The sequence below is a fragment of the Sander vitreus genome, chromosome 5 (genome assembly GCF_031162955.1).
Source record: "Sander vitreus isolate 19-12246 chromosome 5, sanVit1, whole genome shotgun sequence".
Taxonomy (NCBI): Eukaryota; Metazoa; Chordata; class Actinopteri; order Perciformes; family Percidae; genus Sander; species Sander vitreus.
The window spans coordinates 12,348,908-12,369,917 of NC_135859.1; the positions used below are offsets into that span (position 1 = coordinate 12,348,908).

Consider the following 21,010-nt stretch of genomic DNA (forward strand, 5'->3'; position numbering starts at 1 on the left):
ACAGATGATCTTTGGTCAAGTTAAGGCGCTGACACACCAACACGATTATCGGCCGTCGGACAGTCTGGCGAGGTCAGTGACTCGGGTCTGTTCGGTGTGTTCCGTGTCGTCGTCAGTCTGAGGAGCCGTCAGCATTCATTTGGGCCAATTCGATATGTTGAGTCGGAAGGCGGGCAGTCGGACTCAATGGCCAATCTTATTGGTGGAGCGCTAACCTGGAAATGACGAGTGGGATGAGCCTCACTAACGTCTCTCAAAATCTGACGAAAATCTTTTAAACTGACCTTTGTCAATCTGAAATGAAGACAGATTCAGCAACTGCATGGCCTATTTCTTGCTTAAACTGTTTTTAGAAACACGTCTCATACAGAGCCGATTATCGGCTCTGTATGTTCGGTGTGTCCCGTGCCGTCGCGCGTCGGAGGAGCGGTCGGCCTTCATTTGGGCCGACCCGACATGTTCAGTCAGGAGACAGGGCAGTCGGGGCTCACCCGGAAATGGCGAGTGGATGAGCCGCTCAAAATCTGACGAAAATCTTTTTAACGGAACTTTGTTGATTGAAATGAAGACAGATTCAGCAACTGCATGGCCTATTTCTCGGTTAAAATGTTTTCAGAAACACGTTTTGGTGAACTATTTTAGTACAATATGAGATCATATTCTGAACAAGCCGCCATGACAGTCTGGCTGTGAATTTCCAGAGAAAAAAGACCCACGTGACGCGTTCGTCCAATCAGCTGCCGGTTTTCATTTTCTGGGAAACAATCGGACTGTTAATGGAAACAATACAGAGCAGCGCCGCCTGCTGCTATGGAGACGTATTACGTTTCGCGCACGCGCAGAGCGTATGCTCAAGTCGACGTCTCTTCGGTGTGTTCTGAGGCACTTTTTGGACCTCGGGGACCCGACTGATCAGTCCGACTGCCTTTTCTGCTGACGGTCGGCCGTCTGGTTGGTGTGTAAGCACAGCAGACAATTACTCATTAACAAATTTCAAAATCAGTTAATCGGTAAAATATTATTATGATTATTAGTCTCAAATAATAGCAACCAGGTCACCAATGAAGGCCTGAAACATTAAGGGAAGTGGAGTTACCTTGTCTCACCTGGCAAACGTAGACATTTCACATTAAAAGCCTGCCAGTAAAGAGAGGATTTATGCTCCTTGAGCCACTGGGCGACTTTTATTTTTGTAGGAAGTGTTGAGTTTCATTGACAGGAGCTTAACAGCAATAACAAGAACGACAAAGTAGCCTAAACCCTGGAATTGGAATTAATAATGGAGGTAAACAGTCATTTTACACACAAAATATAATTCAATTATCAGGTGTATTAGCAAGTTTTGTTGTTTTTTTGAGGAATTTAACGATAAACTAAAGATAAAATCGGGACATTACAACAGAAATATTCATATTTTTGGTACAAACTAGGGTTTAATCCGGGATGTGTGTTAATCTGGGTTTCCTGGGAATACATCCAAACTATTTCCTGTTTCACGTAAATATAATGACAAAAACATATGTGTGACTAAATTCGCAAGTCCTTTACGTCCTCCTGTGTGGAGGCAATTCTCGGTGTGGGCATGGATGCAAAACTCCACAGCACAATGGTAACTTCCTGTTGGCCAACCCAATTCATCTATTGTAGGCTCAACCATTTTAACAAAACACAACGTCGAAATACCTCTCCGGGAACCATCACCTTATCGTGGTGGAGAGATTTGTGTGTCCCTATGAACCTGAGGGCTGTGTTGTCTGGAGCTTTGTGCTCCTGGTAGTGTCTCCCAAGGCAAAGTGGTCTCAGGTGAGGGGCCAGACAAAGAATGGTTCAAAAACCCTATGAGTGACCGAGGAAGAGATGGAGTGACCTGCCCGGAGGAAGCCCGGGGCCCCCGTCTGGAGCCAGGCCCAGATGGAGGGCTCGTCAGCGAGCGTCTGGTGGCCGGGTTTGCCACGGAGCCCGGCTGGGCACAGCCCGAAAAAGCTATGTGGCATACATCTCTCCATCCCATGGGCCCACCACCTGTGGGAGGAACCGCTGGGGTCGGGTGCGCTGCCACACGGGTGGCAGTGAAGGTGAGGGGCCTCGACGGACCAGACCCGGGCAGCAGACGCTGGCTCTGGGGACGTGGAATGTCACCTCTCTGTGGGGGAAGGAGCCGGAACTTGTGCGGGAGGTGGAGCGCTACCGGTTAGATCTGGTGGGGCTTACCTCTACGCACAGTCTCGGTTCTGGAACCATACTCCTGGATAGGGGTTGGACTCTTTTCTTCTCCGGAGTTGCCCAGGGTGTGAGGCGCCGGGCGGGTGTGGGGATACTCACAAGCCCCCGGCTGAGCGCTGCTATGTTGGAGTTTAACCCGGTGGACGAGAGGGTCGCCTCCCTACGCCTGCGGGTTGTGGGCGGGAAAACTCTGACTGTTGTTTGTGCATATGTACCAAACAAGAGTTCGGAGTATTCGGCCTTCTTGGAGACCTTGAGTGGAGTCCTGCATGGGGCTCCAGTCGGGGACTCCATAGTTCTGCTGGGGGACTTCAACGCGCATGTGGGCAATGATGGACACACATGGAGAGGCGTGATTGGGAGGAACGGCCTCCCTGATCTAAACCAGAGTTGAACCAGGTTGTTTGTTGTTGGACTTCTGTGCTAGTCATGGACTGTCTATAACGAACACCATGTTTGAACATAGGGATGCTCATAAGTGTACTTGGTACCAGAGCACCCAAGGCCAAAGGTCAATGATCGATTTTATAATCGTTTCATCTGATCTGAGGCCGTATGTTTTGGACACTCGGGTGAAGAGAGGGGCGGAGCTGTCAACCGATCACCATCTGGTGGTGAGTTGGGTCAGGGGGTGGGGGAAGACTCTGGACAGACCTGGTAAGCCCAAACGGGTAGTGCGGATAAATTGGGAACGTCTGGAGGAGGCCCCTGTCCGACAGACTTTCAACTCACACCTCCGGCGGAGCTTTTCGTGCATCCTTGTGGAGTCTGGGGGCATTGAACCAGAGTGGACAATGTTCAAAGTTTCCATTGCTGAAGCTGCGGCGAGGAGCTGTGGTCTTAGGGTCTTAGGTGCCTCAAGGGAACACGAACACCGTGGTGGACGTCGGTGGTCAGGGAAGCCGTCCGACTGAAGAAGGAGTCTTTCCGGGATATGTTATCCCAGACGACTCCGGAGGCAGTTGCAAGGTACCGAAGGGCCCGAAGGGCTGCAGCCTCTGCCGTGAAAGAGGCAAAGCAGCGGGTGTGGGAGAAGTTCGGAGAATACATGGAGAAGGACTTTCGGTCGGCACCAAGGTGCTTCTGGAAAACTGTTCACCACCTCAGGAGGGGGAAGCGGTGAACCATCCAAGCTGTGTACAGTAAGGATGGGACGCTGTTGACCTCAACTGAGGAGGTAATAGGGCGGTGGAAAGAGCACTTTGAGGAACTCCTAAATCCAACTAATATGCCCTCTATGGTAGAGGCAGAGCTGGAGGATGATGGGGGATTGTCGTCAATTTCCCTGGTGGAAGTTGCTGAGGTAGTTAAACAACTCCACAGTGGCAAAGCCCCAGGGATTGATGAGATCCGTCCAGAAATGCTTAAAGCTCTGGGTGTGGAGGGGTTGTCTTGGTTGACACGCTTCTTCAACATTGCATGGAAGTCTGGGATGGTGCCTAAGGAGTGGCAGACCGTGGTGGTTCCCCTTTTTAAAAAGGGGGACCAGAGGGTGTGTGCCAATTACATGGGTATCACACTTCTCAGCCTCCCCGGTAAAGTCTACTCCAAGGTGCTGGAAAGGAGGGTTCGGTCGATAGTCGAACCTCAGGTTGAAGAGGAACAATGCGGATTCCGTCCCTGGTCGTGGAACAACGGACCAGATCTTTACTCTCGCAAGGATCCTGGAGGGAGCCTGGGAGTTTGCCCAATACATATGTTTTGTGGATCTGGAGAAGGCGTATGACCGGGTGCCCCGGGAGATACTGTGGGAAGTGCTGCGGGAGTACGGGGTGAGGGGGTCCCTTCTCAGGGCCATCCAATCTCTGTATGACCAAAGCGAGAGCTGTGTCCGGGTTCTCGGCAGTAAGTCGGACTCGTTTCAGGTGAGAGTTGGCCTCCGCCAGGGCTGCACTTTGTCACCAATCCTTTTTGTAGTATTTATGGACAGGATATCGAGGCGTAGTCGGGGTGGAGAGGGGTTGCAGTTCGGTGGGCTGGGGATCTCATCGCTGCTTTTTGCAGATGATGTGGTCCTGATGGCATCATCGGCCTGTGACCTTCAGCACTCACTGGATCGGTTCGCAGCCGAGTGTGAAGCGGCTGGGATGAGGATCAGCACCTCTAAATCGGAGGCCATGGTTCTCAGCAGGAAACCGATGGAGTGCCTACTCCAGGTAGGGAATGAGTCCTTACCCCAAGTGAAGGAGTTCAAGTACCTTGGGGTCTTGTTCGCGAGTGAGGGGCCAATGGAGTGGGAGATTGGTCGGAGAATCGGCGCAGCGGGTGCGGTATTACATTCAATTTATAGCACCGTTGTGACGAAAAGAGAGCTGAGCCAGAAGGCAAAGCTCTCAATCTACCGGTCAGTTTTTGTTCCTACCCTCACCTATGGTCATGAAGGCTGGGAAGACCCAGGACTAGGTGGAGGGATTATATCTCCAACCTGGCCTGGGAACGCTTCAGGATCCCCCAGTCGGAGCTGGTTAATGTGGCTCGGGAAAGGGAAGTTTGGGGTCCCCTGCTGGAGCTGCTACCCCCGCAACCCGATACCGGATAAGCGGACGAAGATGGATGGATGGACAACGTCGAAATACTTCAAAAGATTGAACAATTAAAATGCAAGTGTGTGTGTGTGTGTGTGTGTGTGTGTGTGTGTGTGTGTGTGTGTGTATGTGTGTTCTGCACTCCATGAATGGTGTTCTTTGCCTTTAATAATAAATACTACCAAATAATACAATAAAGCTGTCAGGTTTGGAAATGCATAGGTTTATGCATATTTCTCCTTGTTGCATTTAGTGTTGTTTGAAATATGACCAATGCCCTTTGACTGTAACTGAAGTTAAATTTTAAAAACAAGGACATTTCACTGGATTCCCAGTATAGTGGGCTTCTGTTCCGGAATAGAAATCATTTGATTTCTCGGGTAAAGTATGAATTCTTAATACAAACGAACACAGAAACAGAAAGCCGAGCTGAGAAAAGATGTTTTCACATTCAACATCCTTTAGTACCGTGTTTCCTTTGGAGAAGAAATGAGGCCAACATGGCATTGACGTGCCGGACAGACGCTTTGTTGTAGAGAGAGAGAGAGAGAGAGAGAGAGAGAGAGAGAGAGAGAGAGCCAGAAAGAGACAGAGAAAGATGGACGTGGAGAGAGATTAACATCCTCTCTCTCTGCAGAAACGGAGATATAATCCATCCATCTTCCCAGAGGAGAGATGGACGGATTATAAAGATGCGCACACACACAGACACACAGACACACACAGACACACACACACACACTCTCTCTCTCTCTCTGCAGGCTGCTTCTCTACGTGTCTGATGTAGAAATTATTTCACATTTCAGTCTGGTACATTAATGAATCCAAAATATGCGACATTACAGCAGTTTATTCAGTTTGCATTTACTATCTACCACACACTTTTGACTGGTAGCCTACTGTATATTATATTTTTTTATATTTTATAATATGTGTTTTATCCCTATATTTTAACTTCTGCACCATTTTATGTTTTAGATTCTCATTTTTACTTGTATTTTTTTCCTTTGTTAACATATTTAATGAGCATTGTTGGTGGGGCCTGAGATCAAAGACTGCTTCTCTGTAATTGAAGAAGTTGAAACTTGAAATAATTTATGGGGATTAGAACTTGACTGATTTTAGTTTCTTTAATCAAATATTATAAAAAGGTTTCTTCAGCTAAAGGAATAATAAAATGATGGGATGGTAAAGTATTAAAAGTATAAAATGTGTTGTACTATTATATATTATATTATTATTACTTGTGCATTAATGTGAAAGCAGGATTTTACTGTTGTAGTTGGTTGAGGTGGATCTCATTTTGATGTATTAACTAATGAGTATTGTTATTATGGATAACTGTAATCTGCGGATTATTTTCTCCATAATTGATTGATTGTTTGGTTTGTAAAAAAATATTGAAAATACTGAGAAATTATGTCACAATTACCCAGATCCCAAAGTGACACCTTTACAATGTTTGTTTGTTTTTTGTCCAACCATCAAGTTCAAACCTTAACATTTTTACTATTATTACATTACAATTATTAATATTACAGTTTACACACACACACACACACACACACACACACACACACACACACATATTCTTTATTCTAAAAATGATACCTTTGGTTTACATGTTTGTACTTTTGTTTTCTTGTTTCATGCTACTGTATACAACACTGTGCTACTCTTACAAATGTAATGTTTTGCCCAATACATATTTTCTGTTTCACTGTAACCTTTCAACCACTTTCAGCAGATTACTTTCACTCTAGAACATTGTAAAAATAGATATAAGCCTATGAAAGACAAAAGAGCTTTAGATTTAGAACAGTGTGTACATGGTATATCCAAAAATGTACTATTATGAAAAAAGTGTTTGCCATTTGATGCAAATGCTTTATTTTGAGATGTGTTTATGGTATTTTGAATGCAGTGTTTCATTTTGAAGGAGATGTGAGGCATTTTGCATTTTGTGTGTGCAGTTTTGGGAATTGTGTGTAGAGTTTTGAAAAAAGGAGACAGTTTTGAAAACGTGTGTAAGCAGTTGGAAAAAACTGTAATAAAATGATAACCAGGAAATGTTTTACGTGATCACAATAGTTTCACATGTATTTATTTCAATCGACTAATTGATTAATGGACTAACGGTTTTAGCTGTACTTATAAATAAAACTGTAAAATGTTGGGGTTTAATTGGCAACTAAACATCAGATTGTATAAACTTTTCATATGTTTTGTATGTAAAATCTAAATTTGAAAAGTAACTAAATCTGTCACATACATGCAGTAGAGTAGAAATGTAAAGACTCAATTAAAGTACAAGTACCTCACGTATACTTAAATATAGTGGTAACTAAATGTACTTAGTTACATTTCACTACTACATATTCTTATTTAATTTAAGATAAAATATAACCAGAAGTTTCAGACAATAAGACAGTTTGGAAACAAACCCTCATGTCTTCTTCTTCTTCTTCTTTTTCTTCTTCTCCTTCTGCAGGTGTATGCGATCCTGGTCAGTCACCCTTCTCAGTCAAATGACCACCTCACCCCGACACCCGTCTCCTACACCGCTGGTTTCTACCGTATCCCAGTGGTCGGTCTGACGACACGCATGTCCATCTACTCTGACAAGGTAACCTGATTTACTGTTCTTACATCTGTAGCTTCCTGAGTCTCACAGAATGATGTTCATAGTTTTCAAAATATAACCTGTTTATTTGCAAATGTTTCTTTAGGGTGGTGTTCATCAGGGCTTTCTCCTGGGTCCTGTCATATTTCCTCTGTATATTCCTATGATGACATTCAGGTGTACCTGTGAATTCAACTAATCATTTCTTTAACGCCCCTAAACCTCCTTCTACTTAATCAGTTCAGTTGAGTCTTTATTGTCCATCATGGCAAACACAGATGCACCAGAGTAGACTCATCTGTCAGTGAAACAGATAAGGCCCGGCGGGATGGCACCCACCATAGTCCGCTATCGATTGTTTAATTTAAAGTAGTACAAAAGTAGCAGAGAGGAGGGCACTGGGCAGGCACAACAGGGGGGTGTTTAGGGCCTGGCTGTTGGGCTATAGCCTCAGGTCTTTTTTTCACTGCCAAAGTACTTAATATCAATATGAATTATGAGCTTATACAACCACTGAATCTTGTGGCAAACGTAGCTATCCACACACACTCAGACACAAACACACACACACACACACACATACGCACGCAAGCATGCGCGCACGCACATACACACACTAACAGTTGCCAACTTTGGGAATATTCAGACCCTTTCAGCGACTTGCTGCTCAGAGTAAACTCAGTCAGCGGCTCCTCTGGCAGCAGCACAGCAACTCTCCCTCCCTCTCCTTGTTCGCCTTAGGCGTGCAGATAGGAGTTACTATGCGTTGGTTGGGAACGTTATGAATGTAGGCCTGAATACAATTTTAAATGTAAATCAATGTGAAGCTTGACAAAAAATGTAATGTGTGAATGTGAGATAGTCCTCGTAACACAACAGCTTGTCAAAATAGTCTCTAAACTAATTAGCGTAAAGAAAGTCACTATTTCCTCCTGTTTGTTTGATAAAAACTGCAGTGAGCAGCTGCTGTAGGAAATTACTGATGAAACCATTTATTTGTGATTTAAAGATTTACGTCTTTAAGTAGGAACCAATGGGCTTGGAGCTTGGAGCCACAGACAGGAAGTCAGACAGTATTGAGAGACGGACTAACATGTTGATGGATTGAATCTGAACATGAGATTTAATGACAAAAACAGAAATATAGAATAAGGGCAGAATCATCCTTTAAGGCTGTTGTCCATTTGAACATTTCCTCATGAAACAGCTTCTTGTTCTTCAACATATTTACAGTCTGGACTGTAATTTTTATAGAATATTCTGATCATGTGAATCAGATCTCACTTATTTCTGTTTTAGTATTTTGTAATAAAATGAACATTTGATTTTGTTTATATTGTTTAATAGATAGAATAAAGAATACAAAGTATTAGCTTATATGGTGTTTGTGTAACAGAGAGTTCAGTTGTACATATATGGCGAGACTCTCCTGTGTTGCCTTCAGGCTCCATTAAGTGCAGGTTGTAGAATATTTAGTCCAGTTTGTCCCAGTTCAGAGACTCTCTCAGATATGTGACTGAACTGGAAACCACTCAGAGTCTCTCTCACTTTTTACAATATTGATGAAATAAGTGTCATCAGAATATCCCAGAATATGAACAACGCTCCATTTACTCTTCAGTTTGTTCCATAGGATTTAGAATAGTAATGAAATATTTACATGTTTATCAGTCAGGTGAAGCTAGGGTGTTTTATTAAGCACCAGCAGCAGTAGCAGTTGATCGCTCTACTGAGATTTCCTATAGAGATGAAATGGTTAAAGGGTCAGTTCAGTCAAATTACAAACATTCCTAACATTCCCTGTCTTCCCTCGTGTGATTCTGTACATGGAGATAGTTTTTATACAGCCTTTCAGTCTGTCCGACATACAGTCGACACGTCTGTCTGTCTAACACCAGTTTCCTTTCAACAATCGGCTGGTTTCTGAGCTGAACACTGAGCTTCCACCCATCGTTTGTCACAGTTCACGGTTTACAGTTAAGTGCTTTGACACTCTCTTCCTCCTCTTCCTCAGAGCATCCACTTGTCGTTCCTGAGGACAGTGCCTCCGTACTCCCACCAGGCTCATGTCTGGTTCGACCTTATGAGAGAGTTCAGGTGGAACCACATCATCCTCATCGTCAGCGACGACCACGAAGGACGAGCCGCTCAGAAGAGACTGGAGACGCTGCTGGAGGAGCGAGAGACCAAGGTTAGCTATATACACACATATATACATACACATGTATCCATACACAGCACACTCAGTCAGTGTGAGGACACGCGTGTGCTGACCTTCATGTTTGTTTATGTAACAATGTGTATGTGCTACGTTCTAATCCAGGTGTGTGTGTGGGTGTTGGTCACTGCATGACAATGAGCTGCTGTGTGTGTGTGTGTGTGTGTGTGTGTGTGTGTGTGTGTGTGTATGTGTGTGCGTGTGTGTGCGCGCATGTGTGTGGTCTCATCAGTTCACCCCTTCATCGTCAGACTGCAGTTTCACTTCTTTAAACTGTTTCATCTCTTTTAAAATGTGGAGCCATGAAACTGCACGACACAGAGCTTTATTATGAAACATTCACCAATTTCAAAAAGTTATGTACAATTTATGTTCGGTTACAAAAACCAATCGAGATGGAAAACCTTTGATGTGTTTGTTGTTTTTGTTTGATAAAGTCATTTCATATTGTTAGTTTCCAACCCCTTTTTTAAACACCAAAGTCACACAATAACACAAACAAACTAACTGATAGAGGCAGAAGTAGACCAGCAACTCCCATGTTGTGTAAAGGAAAATTACTGCTTTTGTCAAATGAGTCTGGTGGCATAGATAACGGCTTCAGTTCCCCGTCGGAAAGGGCTGTCTGACAGCATGGTAAAGCGGTAAAAAATGTTACACATAGCGTACACTTAACTGATATTGATTTTTGTAGGTGGCTACATAAATACAGTTTAGCTGCTGCCCCCCAGTCCAGCAGTACATTGCTTAGCCTCCGTGTCGGTACTCCTGCCTGCTTCTCCAAACTGGGGGCGTGCTGACCGCCAATCTACTGTAGTTTATACATTGGCATACAACCCCTCCTCAAATGATCCAAACTATCCCTATAAAGGAAGTCCGTCAATACGGAAGATAAAGTCAAGAGTGTCTTGTGGAATATGAGTGAATGTCTGAGGAAGCACTAGGCATAGAGATGTCTCTTGTTTCTAAATAACTGAAACAGGTTTGTTCAGTTTAGCAGCTGATTTAAAGTTCAGGTGTCGACTGACAGACATGATTTTATTGAGAAGTGACTGCAAACTGCAGGACAGATTATAATCCGTCAGCAGCAGCAGATGGAAGCACCTGCTGTCACCTCAACAGGGTTCCCCTCAGGAGATGCTTTAGTAGAATAAAAAAAACTTTACTTATGATCACAAAATAAACATATATTTTCTAAAGTCAAGAACATGACATATACAGCAAAGTTACACAAACATGCAACAAACAATGTAAAACTAGATTCAACCAAATAATGAATAAAGCACACATACAGGTACATATTTACATAATATGCAATATAATATATGTATATGTATGAGATGTGGTTTTTAATTTAGTTAACCAGAGCAGGAAATAATATGTATTGTCAGAACATGTATGATAAAATGTACCATAAATGTACCTTTCATCAGGTTGAATGCGTCTCTATTATTTCTGCTGTGATCAAAGAAACCAGACAAATATATCAATATTGATAAAACTGATAGGAACTTCTAGGATAACTGAGGAACTTTGCAGAAAATGACCACAAGACACCTGTAAAGTTCCGTCAATGCATCTCGCACAGTCGTGACGCAATCGCGGTGACAAAATCAGTCTGTAGACATAAACACCTGCGGCACATCCATTCTGAACAGCCTGTAAGGAAGTGGACAAAATTTTGCGGCGCTTCATGACTCTACCGTCTCCTGTCTGAACCTGCTGTTAGGCTCAAACAAGTATGGCTGAATCTCTTCAATGTTTCTAGCCATCTTGATGCTCACTGCTCTTTCACCGGTCAACATAGCACAAGTAGTGGTGGTGGGCGGGGCTCGAGGCCAGATCCAGAATTTCTCAATAAGGGAGAAAGTAGATCAGTGCATCCAGTCCTTTTTTAGAGACTTTCTATGTGGAATAATCATGTTAAACAAAATGTTAACCATAGCAGAGTAGTTTTACATACTTTCAAACATGTCTGGGGAAGGACTTTAAAGACATTACTAAAGTATTAGGCCTGTATTGTAGTTACTATTTGTAAATGTGCTTGTGAAACTGTATCTCAGTCTGTGAATGTGTACACGTTTCTCTAAATATGTCCTCAAAACACTGATGACTGAAACATTTTTTTGGCTCTGGGGTTTGTTAGATTATCTGATCAACACGTTTATAGAACTGTAACTGCTCTCTGTATATCCCTCCATCATCCCTCCATCATCCCTCCATCATCCCTCCTTCATCCCTTCATCATTCATCCATCATCCCTCATCATCTCTCATCATCCCTCCTTCATCCCTCCATCCTCCCTCATTCATCCCTCCATCCTCCCTCATTCATCCCTCCATCATCCCTCCATCATCCCTCATCATCTCTCATCATCTCTCATCATCCCTCCTTCATCCCTCCATCCTCCCTCCGTCATCCCTCCTTCATTCCTCCTTCATCCCTCCATCATCCTTCCTTCATCCCTACTTCATCCCTCCTTCATCCCTCCATCATCCCTCCTTCATCCCTCCTTCATCCCTTCTTTATCCCTCCTTCATTCCTCCATTATCGTCCTGGCTTTTACACTATTTTTGCTAGATGCTCCAAAGCAGCTTCTCTTTCATCACTCTCTGTTTTCTTTATTCTTTTTTTTTTTTTTTTATATATATCTCCACCAAGAATGTTTTTTAGTCAGAAACTGGAATCTGACAAGTGACAGAGGCTGAGATGTCCACATAAAATCAAACACAGTTAAAACTCTTTTGTGTATGTATATATATATATATATATATACAGTATCTCACAAAAGTGAGTACACCCCTCACATTTTAGTAAATATTTCATTATATTTTTTAATGGAACAACACTGAAGAAATTATCCCTTGGCCTTTGGAATTAAAATAGCCCCACATCATCACATATCCTTCACCATACCTAGAGATTGGCATCGGGTACTTTCCATAAAATCATCTCTCAATGCAAATCAAACCAGCTATTAGGCTAACCGACATATAACCATGCCAATCTCTAGGTATGGTGAAGGGTATGTGATGATGTGGGGGGGCTATTTTAATTCCAAAGGCCAAGGGAACTTTATCAGGATGCATAGTATCCTGGATCCATGAAATAACTGGCCTTTAAAAATAAACATCTGCCTGCCTCTATGGGAATTTAACATAGGGGTGTACTCACTTTTGTTGCCAGCGGTTTATACATTAATGGCTGTGTGTTGAGTTATTTTGAGGGGACAGCACATTTACACTGTTATACAAGCTGTACAGTTAATACTTTACATTGTTGCAAAGTGTAATTTCTTAAGTGTTGTCCCATTAAAAGATATAACGAAATATTTACTAAAATGTGAGTTGTGTACTCACTTTTGTCAGATACTGTATATATATATAACCTCCTGAATACACCAATGTGCATGTAGATGTTCAATAGATTTTTCTTATCGTATTTTGGAAATAATTTAATTTCTAAAAACCTTTTCTGTTATTTCAATATTTTTTGTGCCAGCTTGGTGGAGTTTTAGTTGATTTTCTTATCATTTTATGTTTTTTTTTTTCATGTTTTAACATTAAAAATAAATGTACTTTTTTTCTTCAGTTCTGTCTCTCTCTGTGTCTCTCTGTTTCCATGTATCTGTCCAACCCGTTCTTACTCCGAACTCATAAAATACGGACATTTTGGGCAGTGGCTGTCAGCATCAGAAGCGATGCAAAAAGCGCCCTTCAGCGTATTTGTAGAATGCACCAGGGAGAGCAGCAGCTACACGGGGTTTGAAGATGACGTAGCACAAAGAGCAACAACGATAGCGAGTAGTATGAAAGTCTGCATAGGGAGATTGGTTGGGGTGGTGGATGGGTCAAACAACACAGGACTTTCACCCAGGAGACTGGGGATCGTGTCCCGTGTGTCACATTTCCTAAACCCAACCGTTGCTTTCTTCTTTTACTAAACCCAACCGTCCCGTTCTTCCCGCGTGTCATGGAAAGGTAAGCCCACCCACAACCTTTTCCTTAACCTAACTGCATCAAAAGTGACGCCAATAGTCCCGACCAAGCGCGTTTAGATAAAGCGCGTTTAGATATGATGCTCAAGGAGACTTTTAGCGTCAATAACAACGGCAAAGGCACCTGACCAAGCGTCCGTATTTTACGCGATGGGAGTGAGAATATGTTGATCTGTCTGTCCGTTCACATCATCTTTCAATTCTTCACCTCCGTCTGTTGTCTGGTTTCTCATCTCCTCGACACTGAAGGAGTCGGAGTTGGGCAAACACATCTCAGCTGCTTCTGTCACAGCTGTCGACCTGCCTCACTGTTAAACCATTTGTCTGTCTGTCTGTCTGTCTGTCTGTCCTCAAGTCAGACAGAGAGACAGACAGACAGACAGATCACTTTTATTATTTATTTATCCTCAGTGGTGGATCTGAAGATAACTTTAGTAAAAGCAGTAATACCACATTGTAGAAATATTCTGTTACAAGTAAAAGACCTGCATTCAAAACATTGCTTAAAGGGGCTCCACTCGAAACACTGAAGATAACAGCAAGCTGGGATTGCCTCCACAAGGCTCTCACAGACCGTACCCCAATACGTGAATATCTAAATTTTTTCATGGCCACATGCACTAACATGCACGTGCGGTTGGACCAAAGAACAGAGAAGCTCGGATTACAAGACACACACAGAGGGAGTTTCATTTCCTCTCTGCTCAGGATGCCGTTACTCCACTATATCTTTACATAGCAAATATTTGTTTGCTGCTATATGAATGTTCTATTTCGTATAGGCTTCACCCTCTAAGGGCTGTCGCTATTGGGTTAATCCCTTCGAGCATGCCCAGTTGTGAAGATTTACTTTCCCGCCCTAGTGCTCAGCGCGGGCCTCAACTACGTCCGTAAATACTGTGTATTACAGGAGCGGAATCGTTGTGGCCACCACACCGGGGGCGCTTCCCCCGGAGCTAGCCACGGAGATTGGCAAGGCTACGACTGCCGTCCTCACCCTGACGACGGCATCCACGGTGGCGTTATCTCAGATAATGGCGTGGCAGACTGTGGCCCAGCACAATATCTGACTCCACATGTCTCAGTTACCCGCGGAAGTCCGACGTGAGCTCCTGGATGGCCCCATAGCCCCCGATGGGCTATTTGGGCCCCGCCTACAGACGGCCACGTCCTATATGCATCAAGCGGCCGAGGAGGCGGAGAGACGCCTCCTCCCTTACCTCCCTTAGAGACCCTTACCGGCTGGGGAGGAATGTGTGAGTCACAGATAGTGGGGGGGAGATGGCCAGCTTCCCCTCTCCCACACATAAACTGCCTGGAGCTGTCCACGGTGCTGAAAGTGTTAATGCATTTTGCCCCAGTGGTAGCGGGGAGACATGTCGTTGTGCGGACAGACAACATTACAGCTGCAGCTTACATAAACCGTCAGGACGTGCGCTCGGCTCGGCTGTTGAAAATAGCCAGAAACCTTCTTGGTCTAGGTCTTGAACCGGGCGGCAGACCTAATGTCGAGGGGGGGGCCCTCTCACAACGAGTGGAAATTGAATCCCACTGTCGTTCAGATGTTATGGAGCAGTTTCGGGAGAGCGACAGTGGATCTGTTCGCCTCACGAGAGAACACACAGTGCGCACTGTGGTTCTCCTTGAACACACGGGACAATCCACCCCTCGGGGTCGACGCCTTCTCTCACCAACCCTTGCCCAGAGCCCTCCTGTACACTTTTCCCCTGTACCCTTTGATCCCTCGCCTCCTGGAACGCATCCAGGAGGAAAACCTGTCGGCCATTTTGGTGGCACCAGAGCGCACGAGCATATCCTGGTTCCCGACTCTGACTAAGCTACTGGCGGGGGCCCCTTGGCAACTGCCGTGGCGCAAGGACGCACTGTCACAGCTAAAAGGCGCAATATCCCACCCCCTGGTGATAAGCCAGAAGCTATGGGCCTGGTTGCTGAGCGGGATCGCTTGGAGAAATTAGGCTAGCCCCGTGCCGTTGTGCGCACTATCCAAGGGGCCAGAGCCCCCTCTACTACGGCAGGTTACGCAGGGCGTTGGTCTGCCTTCCAACACTGGTGTGTGGAAAAAGGTGCAGAGCCCACATCGTGCCCTCTACCCCTCGTTTTAACTTATCTCCAAACATTAGTGGTGTTGAGGAAAGTAAGAATTGAACTGATCTCAAACAGAGATCTCAACAGTGGATAATGATTTGGCTCCGTCTACAGTCAAAGCCTACGCGGCGGCCATTTCATCCTACCACGAAGGCTATGGAGAGAGGTCAGTTTTTGTGCACCCCCTGGTGAAACGTCTTTTGAAGGGGGTCAGGCGACAGAAGACCGCTGTGCAGTCTCTCACACCCCAATGGGACTTAGCCCTGGTGCTCCGAGCTCTGGGGAAACCCCCTTTTGAGCCTCTGGCACAAGCATCTCTCAGGATGTTGTCACTGAAAACAGCGCTTCTCCTCGCCCTGACGACAGCTAAGAGGGCGAGTGATTTATGTGCGCTGTCGGTTTTACCGTCCTGCCTCTCCATTAGAGGACGGGAGCGCAGCCACTTTACAGTCAAACCCTTCATTCACGCCAAAAGCTTTAACGAGCTCATTTCGGTCAAGGGTATTTTCCCTCAAGGGTTTTTTTACTCTGCCTCGTGGCAACAACACGGAGGAGGCTTTTCACCGACTGTGTCCGGTGCGCGCGTTATCACTGTACGTTTTACGCACAGCAGACATCAGACAAACAGCAGCTGTTCGTGCACTACAGGGAACACTCCCAAGGCTTTCAAAACTCAATACTATGACTTGTCAATGTATCAAATAAGGAGAGGAGTTAGTCTATGTTCTGCTTGTGGACCCTGTATCGCAGGTGGCATTGACTACATCAGCTTCGCCCTAACCCAATAGCGAGAGCCCTTAGAGGGCAAAGCCTATACGAAATAGAATGATAGTTACGTATTGTAACTCCAGATTCTCTGAGTATAGGCGTAGCCCTCTAAGGTTCGGGCCATCTGCCCCACTGACATTGGCTGAAGAAAATGCTGATGTTGGGAGCAGAGCAACGATTCCGCTCCTGTAACATACAGTATTTGCGGACGTAGTTGAGGCCTGCGCTGAGCGCTAGGGTGGGAAAGAAAATCTTCACGACTGTGCATGTGCGAAGGGATTAACCCAACAGCGACAGCCCTTAGAGGGCTACGCCTATACTCATAGAATCTGGAGTTACAATACGTAATTATCGTTCTGAATGTCCAGTACATCCCCATTCAAGTAAAAGTACAAAAATATCACTATCAAAATATACTTAAAGTACCAAAAGTAAAAAATACTCATTATGCAGAATGGTCCATTTCAGAAAAGAGTAAAATAAAATAGAAGATAAAAATAAGATAAAACAGGAGAAAATAAATTACAGCACAACAAATGACTTAGTCCCAAAGCAGAATATTTTAAAATTGTATTTAGCACAGAGACATGTGGAGCACAGAGACATGTGGAAATATTATGAATTTTGCAGTAAAAAGAGTCCAGATTAGTTAAAAATGTGACTTCCTATCTCACTGAGGAGCGTTAGTGAGACTCATGCATGTTGGAGGAGAAACATGAATATTACAGCACATTAGTTAAAGTAGGTGAACTGAACTGCAACGTTTCTGAATTAAACATCATAATGTAATAATGATGAATATCACAGAGGCTGCTGTACAGTTACACGCTGTATGGAGAATCAAAGATTCACTGTGTCTCTGCAAACTCACTGTGCACCATAAACTGTAAACGCTCAGATAAAAGACAGTTTCAAAGTAAAGGTCAGCAGGAACACATGTAGGCAGGTAACTAACATATACTGTGTATCTATCTATCTATCTATCTATCTATCTATCTAAATTATATATCTAAATTATGTATCTGCATCATATTCATTTCCACAGCACATTTTGTGTTAAGTGACTAATAATGAAACTCAACACTTCCTGCACAGATGTTTCACATTAAAAGCCTTCATGTTGCTTGAAGTTACAATGTCGAAGATCTTCGCTTCGTTCTCTTTGGCAGAGCGCCTATAGCGATAACAGACCGTCCTCATCAAAAAACGGCCGTATAGGTTGATTGTACAAGCAGCTTATAACAATTGTTAAGCGGCAACATCTAGTTGCAGACACCTTCATCAGTGGGCCATTGGCACAATCACTATTGTGTTACCTCATTCGGCAATAGATAGTGACTTAACACACATTTATTTTAGGGCTGGGTGGTATGGACCAAAAATCATATCTTGATATTTTTTCGGTTGAATGGCGATACACAATATATATCTTGGTATTTTCTACAAAGTGGGCTAAATGTTCAGTTGTAAGCTACATGTGAGATGTCACAAGCACTTTTATTAAAACCTAATCAAATAAATGCAAAGACTGGGTGATAAATGATAAAAAGCAGTCCTGGAGAAATTAGAAACTATTCGCCCTGGGGTCCACAGCTGTCCATGTACGCGTCTTTTCTGGAGTATAATTGAGCCTTAACTCATAGAACTGAAGTAAGCTTTACATACAGTAACTACTATTCTTCTGTGTTTTTTGCTGTGGCGGCATCAACAGGCACGGCTTTATGGGAGAAATGGGTTATGTAACATAACAACAACGTGTTAACTGTGTGACCTCCAAAACCTTTACACATTAACAGGTTCAGTCTGAAACAGACAGGAATTAAAAAGCTGTATAAAGGTTGCGTGTGTGTGTGTGTGTGTGTGTGTGTGTGTGTGCGTGTGTGTGTGTGTGTGTGTGTATGTGGTTCAGGGACTTTGCGTCAGGATGTAAATTTAATGAGATTAACATTTGGAGCGGATTGGGTTGAGGACTAATGGGACGCTGTGCCGCCACACCAACTTAACATCAGAGGACTTTTCAGAGTAAAGATAAAACAAACTTTACTGAAACTAAGGCAGCAGCTGTTCACTAACCGAGACTCTACTGACTTACATCTCAACACATCTTCTACTACAGCCTGTTGTTTTTGGACATAATGTGTTTTTGCATTTCATGTATTTGTCTCGATCAGTCCAGTAATGGAGCTCAGGGATATCTCTTATCTTTGGGTGGTTTTATTGTAAACTAAAATATAGATACAGATGCAAAGGCACTATTATTGATATACTATAATACGTGTGTGTGGTTCTAAAACAACAGAAGGATAAACAAAAGACATCAATGTTGGGCTACTTATAGTCTTGCTTTGCCAAACCATCCTCACATGCTGTGGAGGAAGGTCTGACTAGTCCACACAGCATTCCGGAATGGGAGAATAACGTGCTCTGGTTTATTGGCATTTCTTTAACCAATCACAATCATCATGGGTGGCGCTAAGCTCCGCACGGAGCCGCTGCAAAATAGCCTCAGGAAGGAACTTGTTTTGGTGGAACGTATACGTTCAAAGTTGTTTTAGTCATGCGAGAGAAAACTTAGATTGGACAGATAGCTAGCTAGCTGTCTGGATTTACCCTGCAGAGATCTGAGGAGCAGTTAACCATAGTCCTCATAAATCCACCGAATTCCAACACAAAGAGAGCGGAAGGAAACGGACATCGGCGAAAAGACATGCAGCCAACGGAATTTCCTGCGGCACCAGATCAATCCCAGGAGTCGAGGATATAGACTTGGCTACTTACAGTATGCTTTATGGTCCGGCTCGGCTCGACTTGCTTTTGGTATTTTTTTGGTTTTCTACATTTCAGTTTCCACTGCAGATAGTATCCCCCTCAATGTAGGTTTCTTAGCTGAACTCATCTCACTTGGAACATAGCCGAGGTGATACCAAATAAAGTAACCGGTACTATTGACTTTTGCTAATGGAAAACCAAAAAAGAGCTAGTCGAGCCGTACCATACAATGGAAATAATTGATCTTTAGATAATCTCCGCCCCTCCTCAATTTTCAGTTTACAATGGTAAAACTCTGCAGATTTACTGTTAATTGCACATTTTGAAACAACACTTCCTTCATGTTAGAAAGTTAAAGCAGATTGTCAATTAGCTGCTGATGGTTTAGCTGAAATGTCAGATTTTATCAGCTGTTGTCGGTGGATGAGGGATTTCATACAGCTTCAACTAATATACTGTACATGTTGAAGCTAAAATAAATGTGGTTTTCCAGCTCTGCTGTTGATCGGTACCTCCAGGATTTCGCGATGTCGCGATCGCAACAATTCACGCAAATTCAACCAATCACCGTGAATTTGGTGCGACTCGCAATTTTGACCAATCACCGCAACTTTTACGCAAATTTGACCAATAACCAGAGTTTCCTGCGACTTCAACCAATCCCAGCAGTCCCACGTGCCAGACTTTGTATCAGTATGTGACTCTGAGAGCCACTGACCAAGCGGGAGTGAGAACGGGTTGACGTAACACACGTACGTCGCCAAATTCATTTCCTTGTTTGATATGAAGACGAGATGTGTGTGACTCGAACATCTCACATTTACCAACAAAACGTACAGCAAAAGACAAAACATTTCAGACCGTCCTGCCAACCTGTATACATTTTAACATCAATGGACGCTGTAACGTTTTTTCACTCTAAAGTCTCTGAAAGCTGCTGCTCTTTCAATCCTGTCAGCTCTCTGCAGCGGGCGGGGCTGCTGCTCAGTTCCCCCCGCGACTGAGGTGCGCACACACACAAACACACACACACACACACACACACACACACACACAGACATAAACACACATGGTGGATGCAGGAAAATCTGCAGATGAGACGTACAGGATGACCTAAACTGAGGACAGCTACGCTCATTATTGTAAGTGCAATGATAAGTCCATTAAGTAATTTATCAAACCGTATGAATGTGTGTCCCAGGCCAGTTTAGGAAATTAACTAACAATGTAAAGATCAACAAGCCACTGACACATATTTTCAAATTTGATTCATTCAATAAATTATATTTTTTGTCTTAAATCCACCAGCCATTTTCATATTATACCAACATTTGCAGCATCCTGAGCCTTTTTGGTAAGGTTACTAGGAAAACTCAGCCCAGAATAATTATATTCTCCCCAAAACAAGTTTCCTTTTTATTTTTAAAGAACTATACAACAACAAAAATTGCAACTTTTTTTTGCAACTTTCACTGTCTCTCGCAACTTCATTGCAACAAAAATACAAAAGACATTTTTATCGCAATTTTTTACAAAAGCTCCCGCAAAATCAGGCATTTTGGGCTGCAACAATCTCAAAAAAAGGCCGCAAAATCCTGGAGGGACTGGTTAATGAATCAGCTGTGAAGTGCTTGTAAGAACAGAGTTCGACAGCTTCCTGATTCCTTCTTCAAACTGATATTTTGGTTCTTTGTTCTCCGTCTGCCTAAAAATAAAACACAGATCTGTTCACAGCAGGTTTCAGGTGTATATTTATCTCCATAACTGAAGAAATGAACCAT

General features: G+C 43.7%; 1 protein-coding gene across 1 annotated transcript in view; it reads left to right on the forward strand.

The window, feature by feature from the left end:
* The window catches only part of grin1b (glutamate receptor, ionotropic, N-methyl D-aspartate 1b), a 69,933-nt gene that overhangs the window by 1,526 nt on the left and 47,397 nt on the right, over positions 1-21,010 (forward strand). Inside the window, exons 2-3 of the mRNA XM_078249685.1 lie at positions 7,240-7,374; positions 9,386-9,562. Of these exons, the coding sequence (XP_078105811.1) occupies positions 7,240-7,374; positions 9,386-9,562 (312 nt within the window). The remainder of the gene's footprint in view (positions 1-7,239; positions 7,375-9,385; positions 9,563-21,010) is intronic.